The following is a 16,064-nucleotide window of genomic DNA, read 5'->3' on the forward strand; positions in this document are numbered from 1 at the left end:
ACACTGAGATTGGGGCAGCGGGGCTTAGTAGATAGAGAGCGAAGGGCCACCCACCTGCTGTCTGTGATTTGTGTGCCCTCACCCACTCCCCTCTCCCCACATCCCAGGAGTTCCCCCTTGCTTCCTGCCATCTGAGTTGCAGTGTGTGAGCTGGAAGGCACTGGCTAGCCCTGTAAATGTTGCCTGGTGCCTCTACTTGTGCAAGGGAACTGAGGCCCAGAGCAGGAGGTGGTAGCCCAAAGTCATACTGCCGGTTAGTGGCAGAGCCAGACAGAAGCCGCGTTTCCCACCCCCCAGTCCAGGGAACTTTCCATCAGTTACTGGATTGCACATCTCCAGTGGGCTCCATTTACACAGACTACAGGGCAAACTTTGGCCCCTGAGGTTGTGTGGTGAGGGGGAGACCACTGCCGTGCTTGGAATGAGGCACTGACCCTGCCGAAGGTGGGGTGGTATGGGGACGGGGCCACCTGAGCTCTCAGGATGGCACTGGAGATGCCACCCGGAGTGTCACTTTCTTCAGTGGTGAGTAACAAGAGCCATGTATGAATATTGAAGCAAACTGGCCACCTTAGGGAGTGAAATGCCTCATCTGAATTCATTTTTTTTTCATCTGAATTAATTTTTGAGATACAATTTCCTGCTAGGAAATTGGCAGCTCCAACTACATCCTCAGTCCCTGGGCTCTGCATTCTCCCTGGACGTCGGAGAAGCCCCACTCCATGGCAGCCACATCCCAGCCAGGCAGCCAGACGCTGCCAGCCCGAGGACCAGGGACCCCAAGGGACAGACTGGGAGGTGCCCAGCGGAGCCCTCTATGGAAATCACTGATAAGGATGGAAATGTGCCTCCCAGGGCCCATTGTCTGCCTAGGGATTTGTGTGCAGAGCCGAGTCTGGCTCCAGCCTGCCCCCACCCACCCCTGCTGTGTGTTGGGGGTATGCTGGGCTGGCAGGGGTGGATGGACTGAGACATCCATCTCCTCTTCTGTATTCGGAGTTGCCTCTGCCTCCCTCTCATAAGGATACTTGTGATTATATTTAGGGTCCACCCAGAAAATCTATTATAATCTCCTTGTATCAAGATCCTTAACTTAATCACATCTGCAAAATCCTTTTGTTATACACTCTAACATGCACAGGTCCCAGGGATTAGGACATGGATATCTTTGGGGGCCTTTATTCAGCCAAACAACATGATTAAATTAAGGATCTCCAGATGGGAAAACTGTCTTGGACCATTCAGCTGAGCCCAAAGTAATCACAAGGGTCCTTAAGAGCCAGGTAAGAAGGTCAACAGCAGAAGAAGGAGCTCTGACGGCTGAGGCAGAGGTTGGAGTGAAGTGCTTTGAAGCCGGAGGAAGGGGCCATGAGCCAGGAGTACAGGTGGTCTCTGGAAGCTGGAAAAGGCAAGGAAACATATTCTCCCCTGGAGCCTCCAAAGGGAATATAGCTCTAGTGATGCTGATTTCAGGTTTCTGACCTCCAGAATTATAAGAGAAAAGATGTGTTGTCTTAAGCCACTAAGAGTGTGGTAATTTGTTATAGCAGCAATAAGAAGCTGATACAGCCTCAGTTGAGTTAACCTTGGCCTTCTGCATGGTCTTGCCACATGAGGTCTCTTATGCTTCTACCATGACATGTGTTGGTTTCGTCTGCACACCCGTTGTCTGTATGTCTGTCTCCCCACTCCTCTGTAAGCTCCTCCATAGCTTTCTCGGCTTCGATGAAGCTCCCCACCATCTCCCCATGAGCCTCATTCAGGGCTTTGCACTCTTAGGCACAAAATAAATGAAATGAGTCTGTGTCTTCTTTATTTATAGCAGTCGAGAGGAGCAGACTTCTGACAGCAGTAACTACTGGCTTCTCTGGCCTTGTTGTCTGACAGAACTGGAATCCCTGAGCACTGGTCAAAGGAGGGGAGCAGCCAACACCTGGCTGAAGCAGAGGGGTGTTAGGCTTCCCATTGGGGTAAGAGGCAGTTCTGACCATCTGTGGCAGCTAAAAAGAGGCCCTGTGAACACCGAGGTGGCCAGATCCCAGCCAGGGGAGGATTTCTCTGTTGGTCCCCGCTTGCACCCCTCTCCACCTGGGGATACTCTGATCTTCTGCGCTCTGCCCTGGAGAGGGCACCAGAGCTGTCAGACCTGTAGAAAGCTTCAGCTCAGAAAAGACCCAGTCCAGGTCGCACGCTTTACAGGCAGGAGAAATGATGGTCCAAAGAGGGGAAGTGACTTGCCTAAGGTCACACAGCAAAGGTGGACCTCAAAACAAGCTCAAAGACTCCTAGTCCAGTACCGCCTCCAGGAGACCGGGGATCTGGTACATGCAGCTGTCCTCCTTCCCGTCCTTCTGGGCAGGCTGGCCAGGAGCCGGGTGCAGGCGCCCTCTCACTTGAGGTTGTGCTGGCTCTCGCGGTGCCGCCGCAGGTCCACCTTGCGCTGGAAGCCCTTGGCGCACAGCTCGCAGCTGAAGGGCTTGAAGCCGGTGTGCTTCCGGCTGTGCGTGATGAGGTTGGAGCTCTGGCTGAAGGCCTTCCCGCACACCTGGCACTTGTGTGGCTTCTCACCTGTGGGACAGCAAGGCAGGGCGCGTCAGGGCTGCGCCTGCCAGTCCACCACCCTCCCGCCCTTCACACGCTTTATTTCATAGCCAGCCCCCATTCACTCTAGAAGCAATTAGAAAAGGGAGATAAACGAAAATAAAATTCTGACATCACCCACCCACTGGATTTTAAGGTTGGTTAGGGCAGGAACTGAGTCCATATTGTGTAATCAATATCCTCTGGCACTGGGCACAGAAGAGGCACTCGGAATGAATGAGTGAATGAATGAATGCATGAGTGAATGAATGAATGAGGGGGAACTTCACCAGCTAGTCCCACTTCCACCCAGGATACCCAGGGTGGCCATTTTGATGTGTTTCTTTCCAGTGTTTTCCTGTGTACCGGGGCACAATGCACCCATCTCTCTATCAGTGTGGCCCTCCCCTTCATAACGAGGATGCCCCTGCACCCTGAAGTCAGGGACCTTTTCAGGTGTCTTTCGGGGGAAGAGGGGGGCGTCCCAGAGGCCAGGCGGGAGCCCCAGCCGCCTCCAGCCCTGGTGGGCGGGCCTGGGGGAGCGGGCGCGGGGCAGCGGGGGGCTCACCGGTGTGGATGTAGGTGTGCTTCTTCATGTCCGACTTCTGGTGGAAGCGCTTGCCGCAGAACTGGCAGGGGTAGGGCCGCGTGTCCGAGTGGATGAGCAGGTGCGTGGACAGGGTGGATGAGCGCTTGAAGGCTTTGCCGCACATCCGGCACTCGAAGCTGCGCTCCTGCCGGAGGAAACGAGGCCCCGGGGGGTGAGGCGCAGGCGGGGCCTCGCAGCCTGGGAGTGCCAAGCTGAGCGTTGGACTGGACCTGGCCGGGATCCCCTGAGGAACAGGAGACTCCGTTGCGGTGGCCTCAAGCACAGGGACCAGGAGTGATGAGGCCTCCGGCCAGATTTTTCCTGTAACCTTCTAGTTTCCCACTCAAAATAAGCCTCCATAAATGTTTGTTGATTGACTGATGAACTGACTGATCCGGGAGTTTTTTCCAGGGGTTTGCATCATCTGACCCTGAATCCAGAGTGGGTTCCTGGTGGCAGGGATGGCTTATGGGGAAGCCCGGTGATACAATTAAAAGTCTGAATTATGGGGCCCCAATCCTAGCTTCTGATTCTTACTAGTCACGTGAACTTAGGCAAGTCATTTGACCTCCCTGAGATTCAGTCTCGTCATCTGTACCTAGGAACTAGAAGAAAGTGTCATTGGGAAGACTGGAAATAGAGCCCGAGCCTGGCACCGGCAGGGCACATGCTCACAAACGCACGGTCTCGCTATCGTTTCTGCTTTGCCCACTAGAGGTTTTATATTTATCCAGGTGTTAATACCAATGTCAGCTTCAGGTTCTCTCCCTGGAATTGAATTCTAAAAAAGTTGCTGACTCAGGCAGGGCTAAGGGAGAGGAGATGAACTTTCAAGCCTCAGTGTAAGATTCTAAGCTGAAGGCCGCTGCCCTGAGCACCCAGCGGGCAGGATCATTTCTGAATCTCCCCTGAAGTCACACCTGGGAAAGAGCATCTTCCGACTGTACACGAAGCCCACTCTGTCAATCAAGGACCCCAGAGGCTCATGGGCAGGGGTTTGGAGATCCATCCCAGGGGAGGGGGGCAGGAGGGACTCCTGGTGTCTGTCCCCCTCTGGGGTAGGGGGAGAGACCCAGGCCCAGCCCCCGAGGCCTCCTGGGGGAAAAGCAGCGTGGGAGTGGACAAGGGGGGCCCCTGCTTGGCCAGCTGCCCACCTGGGAGTGGACGTGCGTGTGCTGCTCCAGGCTGACGGCGTGGCCGAAGGTTTTGCCGCAGACGTCACAGGCGAAGGGCCGGGTCCCGCTGTGGGAGCGGCGCACGTGCACTTCCAGCCCATGCGGGGTGGAGAACACCTGGGGGTGGAGCAGACGGGAAGCCGCTGGGGCTGCAGAGGGAGACAGGCCAGAGGTCCCCCCGCCTCCCCACCCCGTCCACCTCTGCGGGGGTGTGCAAGGGAAGGAGGAAAGGATTGGCGGTTTGTGTGCTGTGTGTCCTGGGCAGGTCCCTTTCCCTGCTGTGGCTCAGTTTCCCATATCTGGAAAGCCCTTTGTGGTCGCTTGGAGTTATGTGCCCCAGAAAAATACGTTCCTCCTCTTCACCCATTCTGGTGGGTGTGGACCCATCATAAATAGAACCTTGGTGACGTTTCTTCAGTTAAGGTGGGGCCCAGCTGACTCAGGACACATCTTAATCCTGTGACAGAGGCTTTACGGAGGAGGCTACAGAGAGAGAAGCCGCAGGAGAAGCAAGAAGCTGGAAGCCAATGGAACCGGGAGAGAAAGGAGAAGACGCCGCCGTGTGCGTTGCCAAGGACCAAGGATCACCGGCAGCAGGCCCCCAGAACTCCACAGTCTTCTGGGAGAAAGCGTCGTCCTGCTGACGCCTAACCGCAAAACTGAGCCAATAAATTCCTGCTGTGAAGGCAACCCATTGCCTGATATTTGTTTCAGCAGCCAGGAAATGAAAACACCCTTTCCAGCCCTGTCTAGAGGCTGAAAAGCAGCATGGTTAAGGGCTAGGAGTTGACCAGAGCTCGGTTTGAACACTGATTCTGATATCTACTTGCTGTGTGATCTTGGACAAGTGACTTAACCTATCTGAACTTTAGCCCTTCATCTGTACACTGGAGGTACCTAAGCTCACCTCTCAGGGCCGGTGGGGTCCTGCGTGTCAAGGGGTTAGCACAGGTGCAGGTACATGGTAAGGGCTCAGTGAATGGTGATGAGGGCAAACATTCTGAATCCTTGATCCCACCAGGGCTCACAAGGTCCACAGTACCGGGAAATCCCAGCCCCCGTAGCTGCCAGCATGCTGGGGCGGGGGTGCAGAGCCACCTGCACTCCTGGCTGCCCACCTTGTTGCACTTGATGCAGTGATATGTGTCCATGCCTGGGGAGTAGTGGAGGCTGAAGTCCAACGGGGGCTCGGTGCTGGGCACTAGTGGGCTGCCGTACAGGCTGACAGAGTGCTCCAGGAAGGCGGACTGCATGGTGGAGGGGGCCTGCCGGTAGCTGTGGCCATAGGATGAGGCCAGGGCATCCCAGGAGAAGCTCGGCTTGTAGAAGGGGGGTGAGTCGCCGGGTGATGAGTCACCATCCTGGGCTCGGGACAGCACAGCGGGGCCTTCTGTGGAGAGAGTGGCACAAGCCTGGTGACCGTGACCTGTGGAGGGTGGTCCCGCCAGGGGAGAGGCTGTGAAGCCACCCAGACCTGGGTCAAATCCCCGCTTCTCTACTTATCAGCTCAGCGAGCTCGGGCAGTTGACTACCTCTTTCCGAGACTCAATTTCCCCTCTGTAACCTGGAGAGAATACTACTCCCTGGCTCACAGTCCATGAGAGCACGTTGGCAAGTGCTCAGCGTGGTGCGTGGCACTCAGGAAACACTCAGTACTCACGGGCCATGCTTGAGAAGGGAGGACGGTGAGGGAGGTGAGGGAGGCGAGGGAGGCGAGGGGGTGAGGGAGGTGAGGGAGGCGAGGGAGGTGAGGGTGGTGAGGGTGGTGAGGGAGGTGAGGGGGTGAGGGAGGCGAGGGGGTGAGGGAGGTGAGGGGGTGAGGGAGGTGAGGGTGGTGAGGGTGGTGAGGGAGGTGAGGGAGGTGAGGGAGGTGAGAGGGTGAGGGAGGTGAGGGAGGTGAGGGAGGTGAGGGTGGTGAGGGGGTGAGGGAGGTGAGGGGGTGAGGGAGGTGAGGGGGTGAGGGAGGTGAGGGAGGTGAGGGTGGTGAGGGAGGTGAGGGAGGTGAGAGGGTGAGGGAGGTGAGGGTGATGAGGTGGTGAGGGAGGTGAGGGAGGTGAGGGTGGTGAGGGAGGTGAGAGGGTGAGGGAGGTGAGGGGGTGAGGGAGGTGAGGGGGTGAGGGAAGTGAGAGGGTGAGGGAGGCGAGGGGGTGAGGGAGGTGAGGGGGTGAGGGAGGTGAGGGTGGTGAGGGAGGTGAGGGAGGTGAGGGAGGTGAGGGTGGTGAGGGTGGTGAGGGAGGTGAGGGGGTGAGGGAGGCGAGGGGGTGAGGGAGGTGAGGGGGTGAGGGAGGTGAGGGTGGTGAGGGAGGTGAGGGAGGTGAGGGGGTGAGGGGGTGAGGGAGGTGAGGGGGTGAGGGAGGTGAGGGTGGTGAGGGAGGTGAGAGGGTGAGGGAGGTGAGGGGGTGAGGGAGTGAGAGAGGTGAGGGAGGTGAGCAAGAAGAGATGGTGGTGATGGCAGCTGAGGTGTGAGGAGAAGCCCCTGGGCAGTAGCTGTTGGCACCCGGCTCTCCTCTGCACTTGACATTTCCTTGCACACTGGACAACTTTCTTTGCTCTCTCTGCGCACAGGCAGGCAGAAAGTGCCTGGGACCTCCCTCACCCCCAGCAGACACCGCCCAGCTAGTGACCTGGTGACGGCGGGGAGGATTGCTCTGAGATACGTGTGCGCCCCGCCCTTTCCCGGGGCTCCTCGGCGGCGGGATGAAGCTCTCGGTAAGAGGCTTGATAATGCTTTCTTGGCTGCCTTCCCTTCTCTTGCTCACTTCCCGACCCCATAGGTGTGTGTTCTGAAATCCCCTCCTGCCCCAAATAAATCTCTCGGCTTAGAATCCTTACCTCATAGTCTGCTTCTGAGAAGACCCAAACTTAGACACCCATTCCCCGCCACCTTCCCTCCACTTTGCTCCTTCATCTGAGGGTTTTGGTTTGGAACCCAAAATGCTTACTGTTGGGGGAGGGCTCCTTAGCTTTTCCAGTCCAGAAAGTGCCCCCCCACCTCCCCTCTGCAGTACCCTCCCTCCACCTCACCTCTGCATCGATCTGCCCAGCTGCTTCCTGCTGACTCACCCACCCAAAGGCCCTCACAAAGAATGAGCTCCGTGTCCAAGAGGGGTTCAGGCAGAAGCGGGAGAGCCCGGACTGCACCACATGACCATGCTGGTCTTTCCCCGAAGTCCATGACTCCAAGGGTCCCTGCTTCCAGGTGTCCACTCCCACCCCACTTTCCTTGACACTGGTTGTAGAATGGCCAGAGGGCACGGGCTGGGTACCTGGGGCTGAGGCCATCCTGGTCAAGCTCTGGTCTGGCTCCGGATCTGGCTCCTGCTTCAGACTGGTCCAATCGAGGCGCTGATTTGGAAATAGGGTGCCGGGGACAGGGTCATCGCTCAGCACCTGGTCTTTGGCCACTGTGGGGAGATAAGACCTTCAGCGTCACCACATATGGCTTTGGGGAGCCTGGAGGGAGCAAGGGGGGAGAACCCAATTCCTAGGGGGAGGGGACCCAGAGAGACATCCATTTTCTGTGGCTGATTGATTATGCTCAGGTTCTCTGCCCAGGTTGGGTGGGAGGTGGGTGGAGGCCAGGAGGAGACCCCTGAAGAGAACTGGGGACCAGTCTTGTTTGTTCTGAGCACTGCAACCCCAGCCCTAGATCAGACCTTCAGTTAGGACCTAAATGTCAGTAACTGAGGACCAGTTCCAATGCCATGCTCTCATTACCCCAAAGGATCACAAGAGATAGATGCCTTCATTCATTCACTCATTCCTTTCATTCATTCATCCATCCATCCAACCAACATTTTTTACCCCCCCGCCCACCACTCAGCATTCCAGACTCGGAGGAAGGGGCTATTTCCGGTGTGATGCTTGCTGCTCCTCCTCTTGTACGGAGCAGGGCACCCTGGGTAGGTGCCGTAGGAGGCCAGCCTGGGATCCTACTCACCAGGGGTGAGGGCAGGAGGCCAGGCCAGCTCATCCTCCAGGACACGGGGCTGGTGGTAGGTGTGAGCCTTCTTGCTCTTCACCAGGAAGGAGCGTGGCATTTTCAGTGTGCACCCCGCACCTGCGAGGAGGAAGGGGTGAGAAAGGTCAGCAGACACCGGGGGACTTCCTTCTCCACATTTGAGAACCTCCTCTTGAAATCAAACACCCATCCCAGTGTTGGCCTGCTCACACCGGCATGCCCTGAGTGGCCCTAGCAGCAGAGAAGGAAGGGCAGGGGCAGGGGCGTTCTGTCTGTGACACACTGTGGACCCCAAATCTAGGAAACTGCGTTTGAGTCCTGGTGGAGTCCACTGTCAGAAGTCATAGAAAGAGGTGATCTGAGCTTAGGTTTTGGAGTCAGATACTCTTGGGTTGGAATCCCAGCTCTGGCCTCACCTGCTGTGCAATCTGGGGGAGACACTTAAACCTTTCTGGTGAAGCACGAGGCCACCATTTCCAGGCCTGTAGTACTGATGGGCGCATCATGAGTTCCTGTGCCTGTCACAGCAGTGGCTGCAGTGAGTGGGATCCCCCTCAACTATGCAGGCTCCTGCGGGTGGGAAGCTGCTGCGGTCAGAGCTGGGCTGTACCTCAGCCATGGCCCCAGTCTGTCCTTGGTTCCTGGAGATGGGCCTTCCCTCTTGGGGGTTGGAGTTGTGTGTGGGGCTCCAGGCCTGAGAGGACACCCCCCCCCCAGCCCATTACACCTGGAGATTCGGAGGAAGAGGCTCAGATTCACCACCTGCAGGACCCACCAACTCCAGGAGCTGAGCGGTGGGTAGCCCGCCCGGCACCGCTCCTGAACCCCCCGTCAGTGGCATGGGGGAAGAAAGAGCCCCATGGAGAAAGCGAAGACCAAACGGGTTAAGGGACCTGCCCTTGGTCCAGAGTGGAGGTGGGGCAGAGGGGAGCTGGAGGAGGCAGGAGTGGAGCCCAGGACTCCCGGCTTCCTGTGAAGAGCCCTCCCGGGCAGAGAGCTTCTCCTGGCCCTCAAGGGCTCCCCAGCCCTGTGCCCTGGGTGAGGCTCTCTACAGGGCTCCTGGGAGGCAGAGGGCACCTTTGGGTGGACCTCTGCCCTCCCCATCCCCATGCCAAGCCCAGGCTGAAACTCAGAGGACGCCTCGGCCAGGGCTGGTTCGGTTAAATCCCCTGCTGGCCCACTGCCAAGGCTTGCGAAGACCCTCGTGGCCCCACTTCTGCCCCAGGGCCAGCCACCCTGCAGGGCTGCAGGGGTGATACGCCAAGCGCGGGAAAGGGATCACGGCAGCTTCTGAGCTTCGGGGAGGGCCCGGGCGATAAGGCCTTGGCCAGGGAGCAGGGTGGGAGGAGGGAGATTAGGGAGGGCAGCTCGCAGCTCTGCCTTCAGGGCAGGGAGGGGGCCCAGGGAGTCACCCCTTCCCAAGAGCGTGACCCAGAGTAGGGCAGAAGAGGGATGCTTGTAACTGTGCCCAGGCTGCCAGCTCCCCTTGCCCAGAGCCCCACTGAGGGGGGGGGGGCCGTCAGGAGTTTGGGCTGCGATGGCTCTGCCTGAGGTGACATCCCTAGGCTCACCCCCCTCCTTTTTGTGGGGCTTGTCACTGACCAGCTCAGAGCCTCAGGGTCCAGATCTGCCAAACAGGACTCATGATCTGATCTCCTGTGATTGTTGCAAGCAAAAAGCTCGCCTTTACTTATCACACGCAAACGTGTGAAGTGCGGGGAGGATGCCTGGGCCGTAGTGAGCACTCAGCTGACGGCAGAGCCTTTGCTGGCTGGCTGGGAACTTCAGGAGGGCAGGGGGTGCTCCTGTGGCTTCCCCAGCACCTGGCCCAGACGAGGCTCACCCTAAAGGACGGTGGACGAATCCACCGCCAGACGAAGGCGGAATGGATGCCGGGGACCCGGGTCCGAGCCTCAGATGTCACCACGGAACCCGTGATATAAGCAAGTCCCTTCCCTCTCTGGGCTCTAAAGTAAGGCTGGGTCCCTCAGGCCTCTGAAGTCCCTTCAAGCTGTCAGATTCTGGGCTCACAGAACAAAGGCTTGGCGTGGCGGGCTGTTGTCCCCAGGCTTGCAGAGCAGCCCTGCAGCCTTATCTCCCAGGGACACATCTTCCTCCTGCTGCCTCCTCCCCCTCCCCCGCCCCCACCAGGGCTCCCCGCACCCCCTTTCCTTCCCTCTTCTAACTCTTCGGTTCAGGAAACCCCCTCAGGAGGCCAGACCCTGGGCAGAGTGGGGGGGACCCTTGTGAGCAGGGGGAGGGGCTGGGGGCTGGGCTCCCCTCTTCCTTTGTTCTGTCGGGGCCTCAGAGGGCCGAGGTCTGTCTTTCCATCAAAAATAATCTTTTTTTTTTCAATATACAATAACATTTGATTAGTAAATCAACCAGAACCAAAGGTAGATGTTAAAGACACCAGGACAGAACAGCCAGGATCTATTTAGCCTTAGCTCCTTTGATCCTCACGTTGGTCGCTGAGGAAGTTCCGGGGCTGTTCCATTGTAGAGGAGGAATCGAGGCTTAGGACTTGCTCACGATCCCAGGACAGAGTGAGGCCGAGCTGGGGCGCTCAGCTCCCCAGGCCTCCGTGCTCTTGACCTCCAGACCACAGGCTGGGCATTTCCTCAGTGCTGACTGCGGGCCAGGCCCGCACTGAGGTGCTAAAGTGGAGACACCACGGCCTTTACAGCTCTAGGCTGTGCATTGCCACAGAACCTGACACCGTGGGCCCCGGAAGCAGGGATGGTCCTTGCAGATCATAGGTGGGGCGACCCAAGTTCAGAGATGAAGTGGCATGTCCCAGGTCACACAGCAGAGCTGGGGCCCAGACACACGCCTTGCACACCTCGCCCAGTTCTCTTCCCACTGCTCTCTGTGGTCTTTTCAAGACCCAATGTAAACAGCTTAAGGCAGGAGCAGGGAGGCTAGTTTTTGGGGCCAGAAGGTAGAAAAACCCAATTGCCCTCATCTTCAAGTCTTTTCCAGAACCCCAAAGGCCCCACATCTGTTCCTGAAAAGTCACAAGTAGAGAGGCAGGAGAAGGAACAGATGCCCTCTCCGAAAGCCTTGGTGTCCCCTCAGACTCAGAACTGGAGGACACCGCAGAGGTCAACCGATTCAAACCCAGGACCAGAAGCACAGCAACGACACTCCAGCAGTCACTGAGCTCATGCTAAGCACTTTCATTTACAGAGAAAGGCAAGGGTCTCAGTTTCTGGGTGATCTTCAGGGCCTCCTTTAGCGATCTCCCCCCAGCCCTTCCTTCCCTAGAAGTTGCTCTCTACTAAGCCGGGCAAAGTGTCGGTGGTGCACCCAGCCCCCGTGGCCAAGCCCTCAAGCTCACGGTGGGGGCCAAATGTACCCAACGAACTTCCTTTTGGCTCCTGTTAGCGAAGTTTAAAAAAAAAAGCACATACACACAGAAAAAAAAAACAGGAACCAATCACCTATACTGTAGTTAATTAACAACCACTCCGTTTTGATTCACATGAACCCGTTCTGAGAAAGAGCTAAGAGCAGAGATTGTGAAAGAAGCCTAAGATTTCTTCATAAAACAGAGGCCCTGATGGTATCGGGCCTCCGGAAAGAGGGCCGCTGTTAACATCTCTTCATAAACCCCCAATCCTGATAGAGGGTCCCCTGACCCTGAGTCAGAATCTCGGTTGGCACTTTTAGGGGGGACAGCTTCACAGCCCAGGCAGGGTCCTGCACCCGACTCCAGGTTGAGTCAGCTAAACAGGCCTGTGATTTGTATGCATTGAGGCTCTCCACTGGGTTGAGTCTGATTTTATGACCTTGAGCTTGACCACTTCAGTCACCAACCTGGCACCTGGTTTTCTTATCACATAAAAGGGACGGTTGGACTAAGATTTCTAAACTTCCCTTTTGCTCTAAAATCCTATGTACAATCCGTTGACCTTCGGTGAGAGCCTGACCCACCTTGACTGAGAAACTCATTGCTTGGGGTTCCCTTTTTGGGAGGGTTGGGTAAGAGTCAGTCATTTCTCAGGGTCAGCTACAGAGGACCCTTTGGACTTCCCTTATGTTTAAAGATGCTACTTAAGGAAAAACAATAACAACAAACCTTCTCATCTTAGAGTCAAGGGGAAATGAGCTCGGGTCATTTTATTTGAAATTTGGAAGGAGCTCTCAAATGTCTCCTCTAAAATTCAGAGAATGTAAGGTCAAAAGTGGACAAATGAAACACTTCCTAAGCCTCTCTATATTAGAGATGAAAGCAGCTCCCACTGGTCTGGATTCCTGGAAACTAATGAACAAAAAGCCACCCTCCAGACTGAGTAGGGTAAAGTTTTCTCTGGTTTCTGCCAAGAGTCAAGACGTTGGATCCTACAGCAGAGTGTGAAGTATTGGTGCAATCAGGCTATTTTCCCTGGGGGCAGTCTGGTCCTAGAGCCTTTGGGAATCCTTGTGCTCTCCAATGGGAGCCCCCTCCACCAGTCCCCCTGAAAGTCTGGACAATGGCCGGCACTGACTTTGAGTGACTCCTTCAATCGATCTTAAACTCTGAAGTTCCCCAAGAACCTTTCTGAAGGAACTTTCTACAGAGAAACCAGCATATTGACTCCAAACCCTATGAGGTGGTCAACTTTACGAATCTCTTTATTCAAGGTATTCCTTCTGCATCATCTCTGAGGACAAGGAACTCACAACTTTGCTAGACTTGGGAATATTTTACCTGGGGCCTACTAAGAAACATTGAGGCATGGGCCCAAGCGGGCAGTTGCAGCTCAGGTATCTTCTAATATCTGTCAGATCCATGTCCAGACTGTAAATAAACTTTCCCCAAGAATCTGATGAAAGCTGTGGACTTTCAATGTACAAAGATGATTCTTTGGACCCCCCTTAACAAGCCCTATTTTAAAGGGAGCCCCTCTCCCCAGGCGCTCAAAGACTCTAACCTGGTTTTTCTTCAGAAGTGGGTAGAAAAGGGTTTGACAAACACAGGGAAAGGAGAGCTGAGACGCCCCCTCCCACCTGTGCCCTGTGTTCCTGGAGGCCGGATGGCAGTGCGGTGAAAAGCGCAGCCCTCTCTTGGCAGTAGGCTCTGGACCAAAGAGTACCTGACTCTAAAAGTGTCCCAGGAACTTCTGTGAAGGTCACCTGAGGTTGTGGAACATTAGGGCTAGAAAGTCCTTCAGAGTTCTCTCAATCGCACTCTCTTATTTGGCAGGCAAAGATAGGCCCATGTGCCTGGAGAAGCGGGCGCATGTGTGTCCAGTCGGGGACACCAACCCAGGCTCCTCAATGCCTTGTCAGGATATGCGCTGCCAAGTGCCTGGAGGAGGTGGGGCACGTATGACATTTGGGCACACAGGTGATGTCTGTCAGCCTAAAACCGAGTTTGGAGAAGTGTGTTCACATAGAGCTCATGGAAGGCGTGCTTCGGCTACGAGCCGCAGCATTTCAGAACAGACTGATCTCGGGCCGTATCCCTTTACCAGCTCTTCTCCCCACTTCCGAGGGACGAATGCTACATCCTATAAAAGATTTTCCAGCCTACCATCTTCTCCCTATAACTGCAAAAGAAACTAGGTGACCTGCTTTAAAACAAGCCAAGGCAGACATGCAGATTTAAAAAGAAGAGCACAGAGATGGCATTTGCAAGCACTCACCTGGTGGAGCAGTTCCGCTTTCCAGGCTTCTCGCTAGCCAGAGGGTCCTGTGGTGGGAACCTCGCACCCTCTCTCTGGGGACCGGCCTCCACTCTGTCAACTTCGCGACTCTCTGCACAAATAGACACTTCTCCTTTTTTTCTGTGTGTGTGCTTTTTTTTTTTTTCCTCTTCTGTTCCCCTCCCTGATTTTCAATCTGATTATTTATGTCAAAATCTGGCGGTGAAGAAGCAGCCAATGGAGAAAGAGCAAGAGCTCGGCAGTATTTGCTTATCAAAACTTTCCAGGACTCAAGGCTCTGAATTCTCATCTCTAATTCTTGACTCTTGGAGCAGTACTCTTTCCCTCCAAAAATTTTGAATAGCATCTGAATGAGGAAAAATAATTGCTAAATTATTAGATTTTTTAAAATTTAAATTAAAAAAAAACCTAAACTGCTTTTTGTGTGGAGAACTCCTCCCTTCTCTTCCCCTCCCCTCCCCTCGACTCCCTTCTCCTTCTTTCTCTCCCTCCCTCCTTCCCTCCTTCTTTCCTTCCCTTCATCAGCTTAGCGCCCCCACTCCTCAGGGGCACTCTGCTGCAAAACCCCATCATCTGTGAACCTCAGGCTGCTCTGGGAGAGGCCCCTTCTGGTGGTGCAGAAGTCACCTTTGAGAAGAAATGTCACCCTCCCATTTCCCCACCTAGAACGGGTGGAGGAGTGGGCTGAGGTGTGGTCGTGAGTGTAGGGACCACTTCCCTCTCAGTCAGGGAGAGTCTCAGCCTCGCCAAGGGGACCGAGTACCGCCAAGGACAGATTTCGTGGCGCGGGCTGCAGGTCCAGGCACTGGCGTTTACTGCCATCTGGCGGGGGCAGAGATGACCCGAGTGAGGTCCATGGGAAACGTCAAGGGGGTTTCTGCTCACCAGAGTGCAAGAGACGCTCTTGGGGAAAGCTTGGCCAGCCAAGCTCCGACGTTTCATCCCATTTGGCACGGAGCCCCCACCCCTGATCCGCCCCCGTCTCCTTCCTCTTCTGCTCCCTCTCGCCTCCTCCCGCTTAGGGGATGACTGATTTATTTCAGGAGGTTTTGCATAAAACGATCCCTCCACAAAATAGAGCACTGTTAGGCTGATTTGCATGCTCTTCCAGTACAAGCAGGAGAGATTATTTTTCCCTCGTAAAGAAAACACGTTTGGCAACAGGAAGCCCCAACTTAAACTGGAAGTTTGGGGATCTATGTGAAGAGAAAGGGGAGGTTTCAGGCAAGGTCCCTCCACAGCTGTGATGCCACCCTGGCCAGGGTGATGCTGGGGGCACAGGACCCAACGGCCACCACCAGACAGGGGACAATGGCTCCTGGACCCTCTTCTTGGCAAAGAGAGATTTGCAGAAGCATCTCGAGTGTTTTTTGAATGCCCAACACTGCTAAGGGGTCATGGGAACTGTTTGTTATTATGCGGAAAACTTTTTAAAAAATTCATCCTTAACTCGACAAGCCTCCATTTCCTCATGCTCTCACTTTCAGTACATGCACATTCATGCTGTGCTGTTGTAAATCATGGTGTCTTTTTCCTCTGAACTTTATTTACGTACTTCCTAAATTCATTTGCAGCCTTTAGGATCATCTTCAATGGTTTCACATTTTTGTCCTGGTTTGCCTCACCAAACACTTCACTTGGGGTATTTAGTTGTTTGGGGTGTTTTCTGGTATGAAGGCACTGTATCACCCAGAGACAGTTCAGCACCTGTCCAGAGGCTGTAATCTGACTTCAGGGTCCTTAGCTTCCCCCTCAGGAACCACTTCAGGGGCTCTCTTCCTAGGCCAGGGGCCCAGCGCAGAGGTGAAGGCAGGACCTTACCCGGAGCCACCCTGGAATCTGCTCCATTGGAGAGCAGTGTCTGGTCAGCAGCCCCCAACCCAGAGTTCCCAGCCCTCACCCACCCCTGCAGCTTCCGCGCCCAGGGCTCTCCGCACTGGCCCTGTAAGACCGCCTGCAGGGCAACACCACAGCCTGAGGCCAGTGCCTTTATTTATTATTTTTTAAAGATTTATTTTTAATGTATTCACCTCCCCCACCCCCACCCCACCCCGTCTACTTTTTTTAAGACGACTCCGGGAACCAAACCCAGGGTCTCCCATGTGGGA

At 55.4% G+C, this 16,064-nt stretch overlaps 1 protein-coding gene across 2 annotated transcripts; it reads right to left on the minus strand.

Annotated features, from left to right (window-relative positions):
* Nucleotides 1-1,161: 1,161 nt before the first annotated feature.
* On the minus strand, nucleotides 1,162-14,080 carry GFI1B (growth factor independent 1B transcriptional repressor). 2 transcript variants are annotated; one of them, XM_004476000.4, is made up of 7 exons: nucleotides 13,936-14,080; nucleotides 8,285-8,404; nucleotides 7,611-7,748; nucleotides 5,463-5,734; nucleotides 4,324-4,461; nucleotides 3,149-3,413; nucleotides 1,162-2,568 (listed from the first exon to the last, which is right to left on the minus strand). In XM_004476000.4, the coding sequence occupies exons 2-7, from the start codon at nucleotides 8,382-8,384 to the stop codon at nucleotides 2,390-2,392; spliced, it is 1,092 nt and encodes a 363-aa protein (XP_004476057.1). In that variant the 5' UTR covers nucleotides 8,385-8,404; nucleotides 13,936-14,080; the 3' UTR covers nucleotides 1,162-2,389. The 2 variants fall into 2 exon arrangements, with proteins under 2 accessions (XP_004476057.1, XP_004476058.1); XM_004476001.3 differs by having other exon boundaries at nucleotides 3,149-3,314; nucleotides 13,936-14,079.
* Nucleotides 14,081-16,064: the final 1,984 nt, after the last annotated feature.

This window comes from Dasypus novemcinctus, chromosome 8 (assembly GCF_030445035.2).
Source record: "Dasypus novemcinctus isolate mDasNov1 chromosome 8, mDasNov1.1.hap2, whole genome shotgun sequence".
Lineage (NCBI taxonomy): Eukaryota > Metazoa > Chordata > Mammalia > Cingulata > Dasypodidae > Dasypus > Dasypus novemcinctus.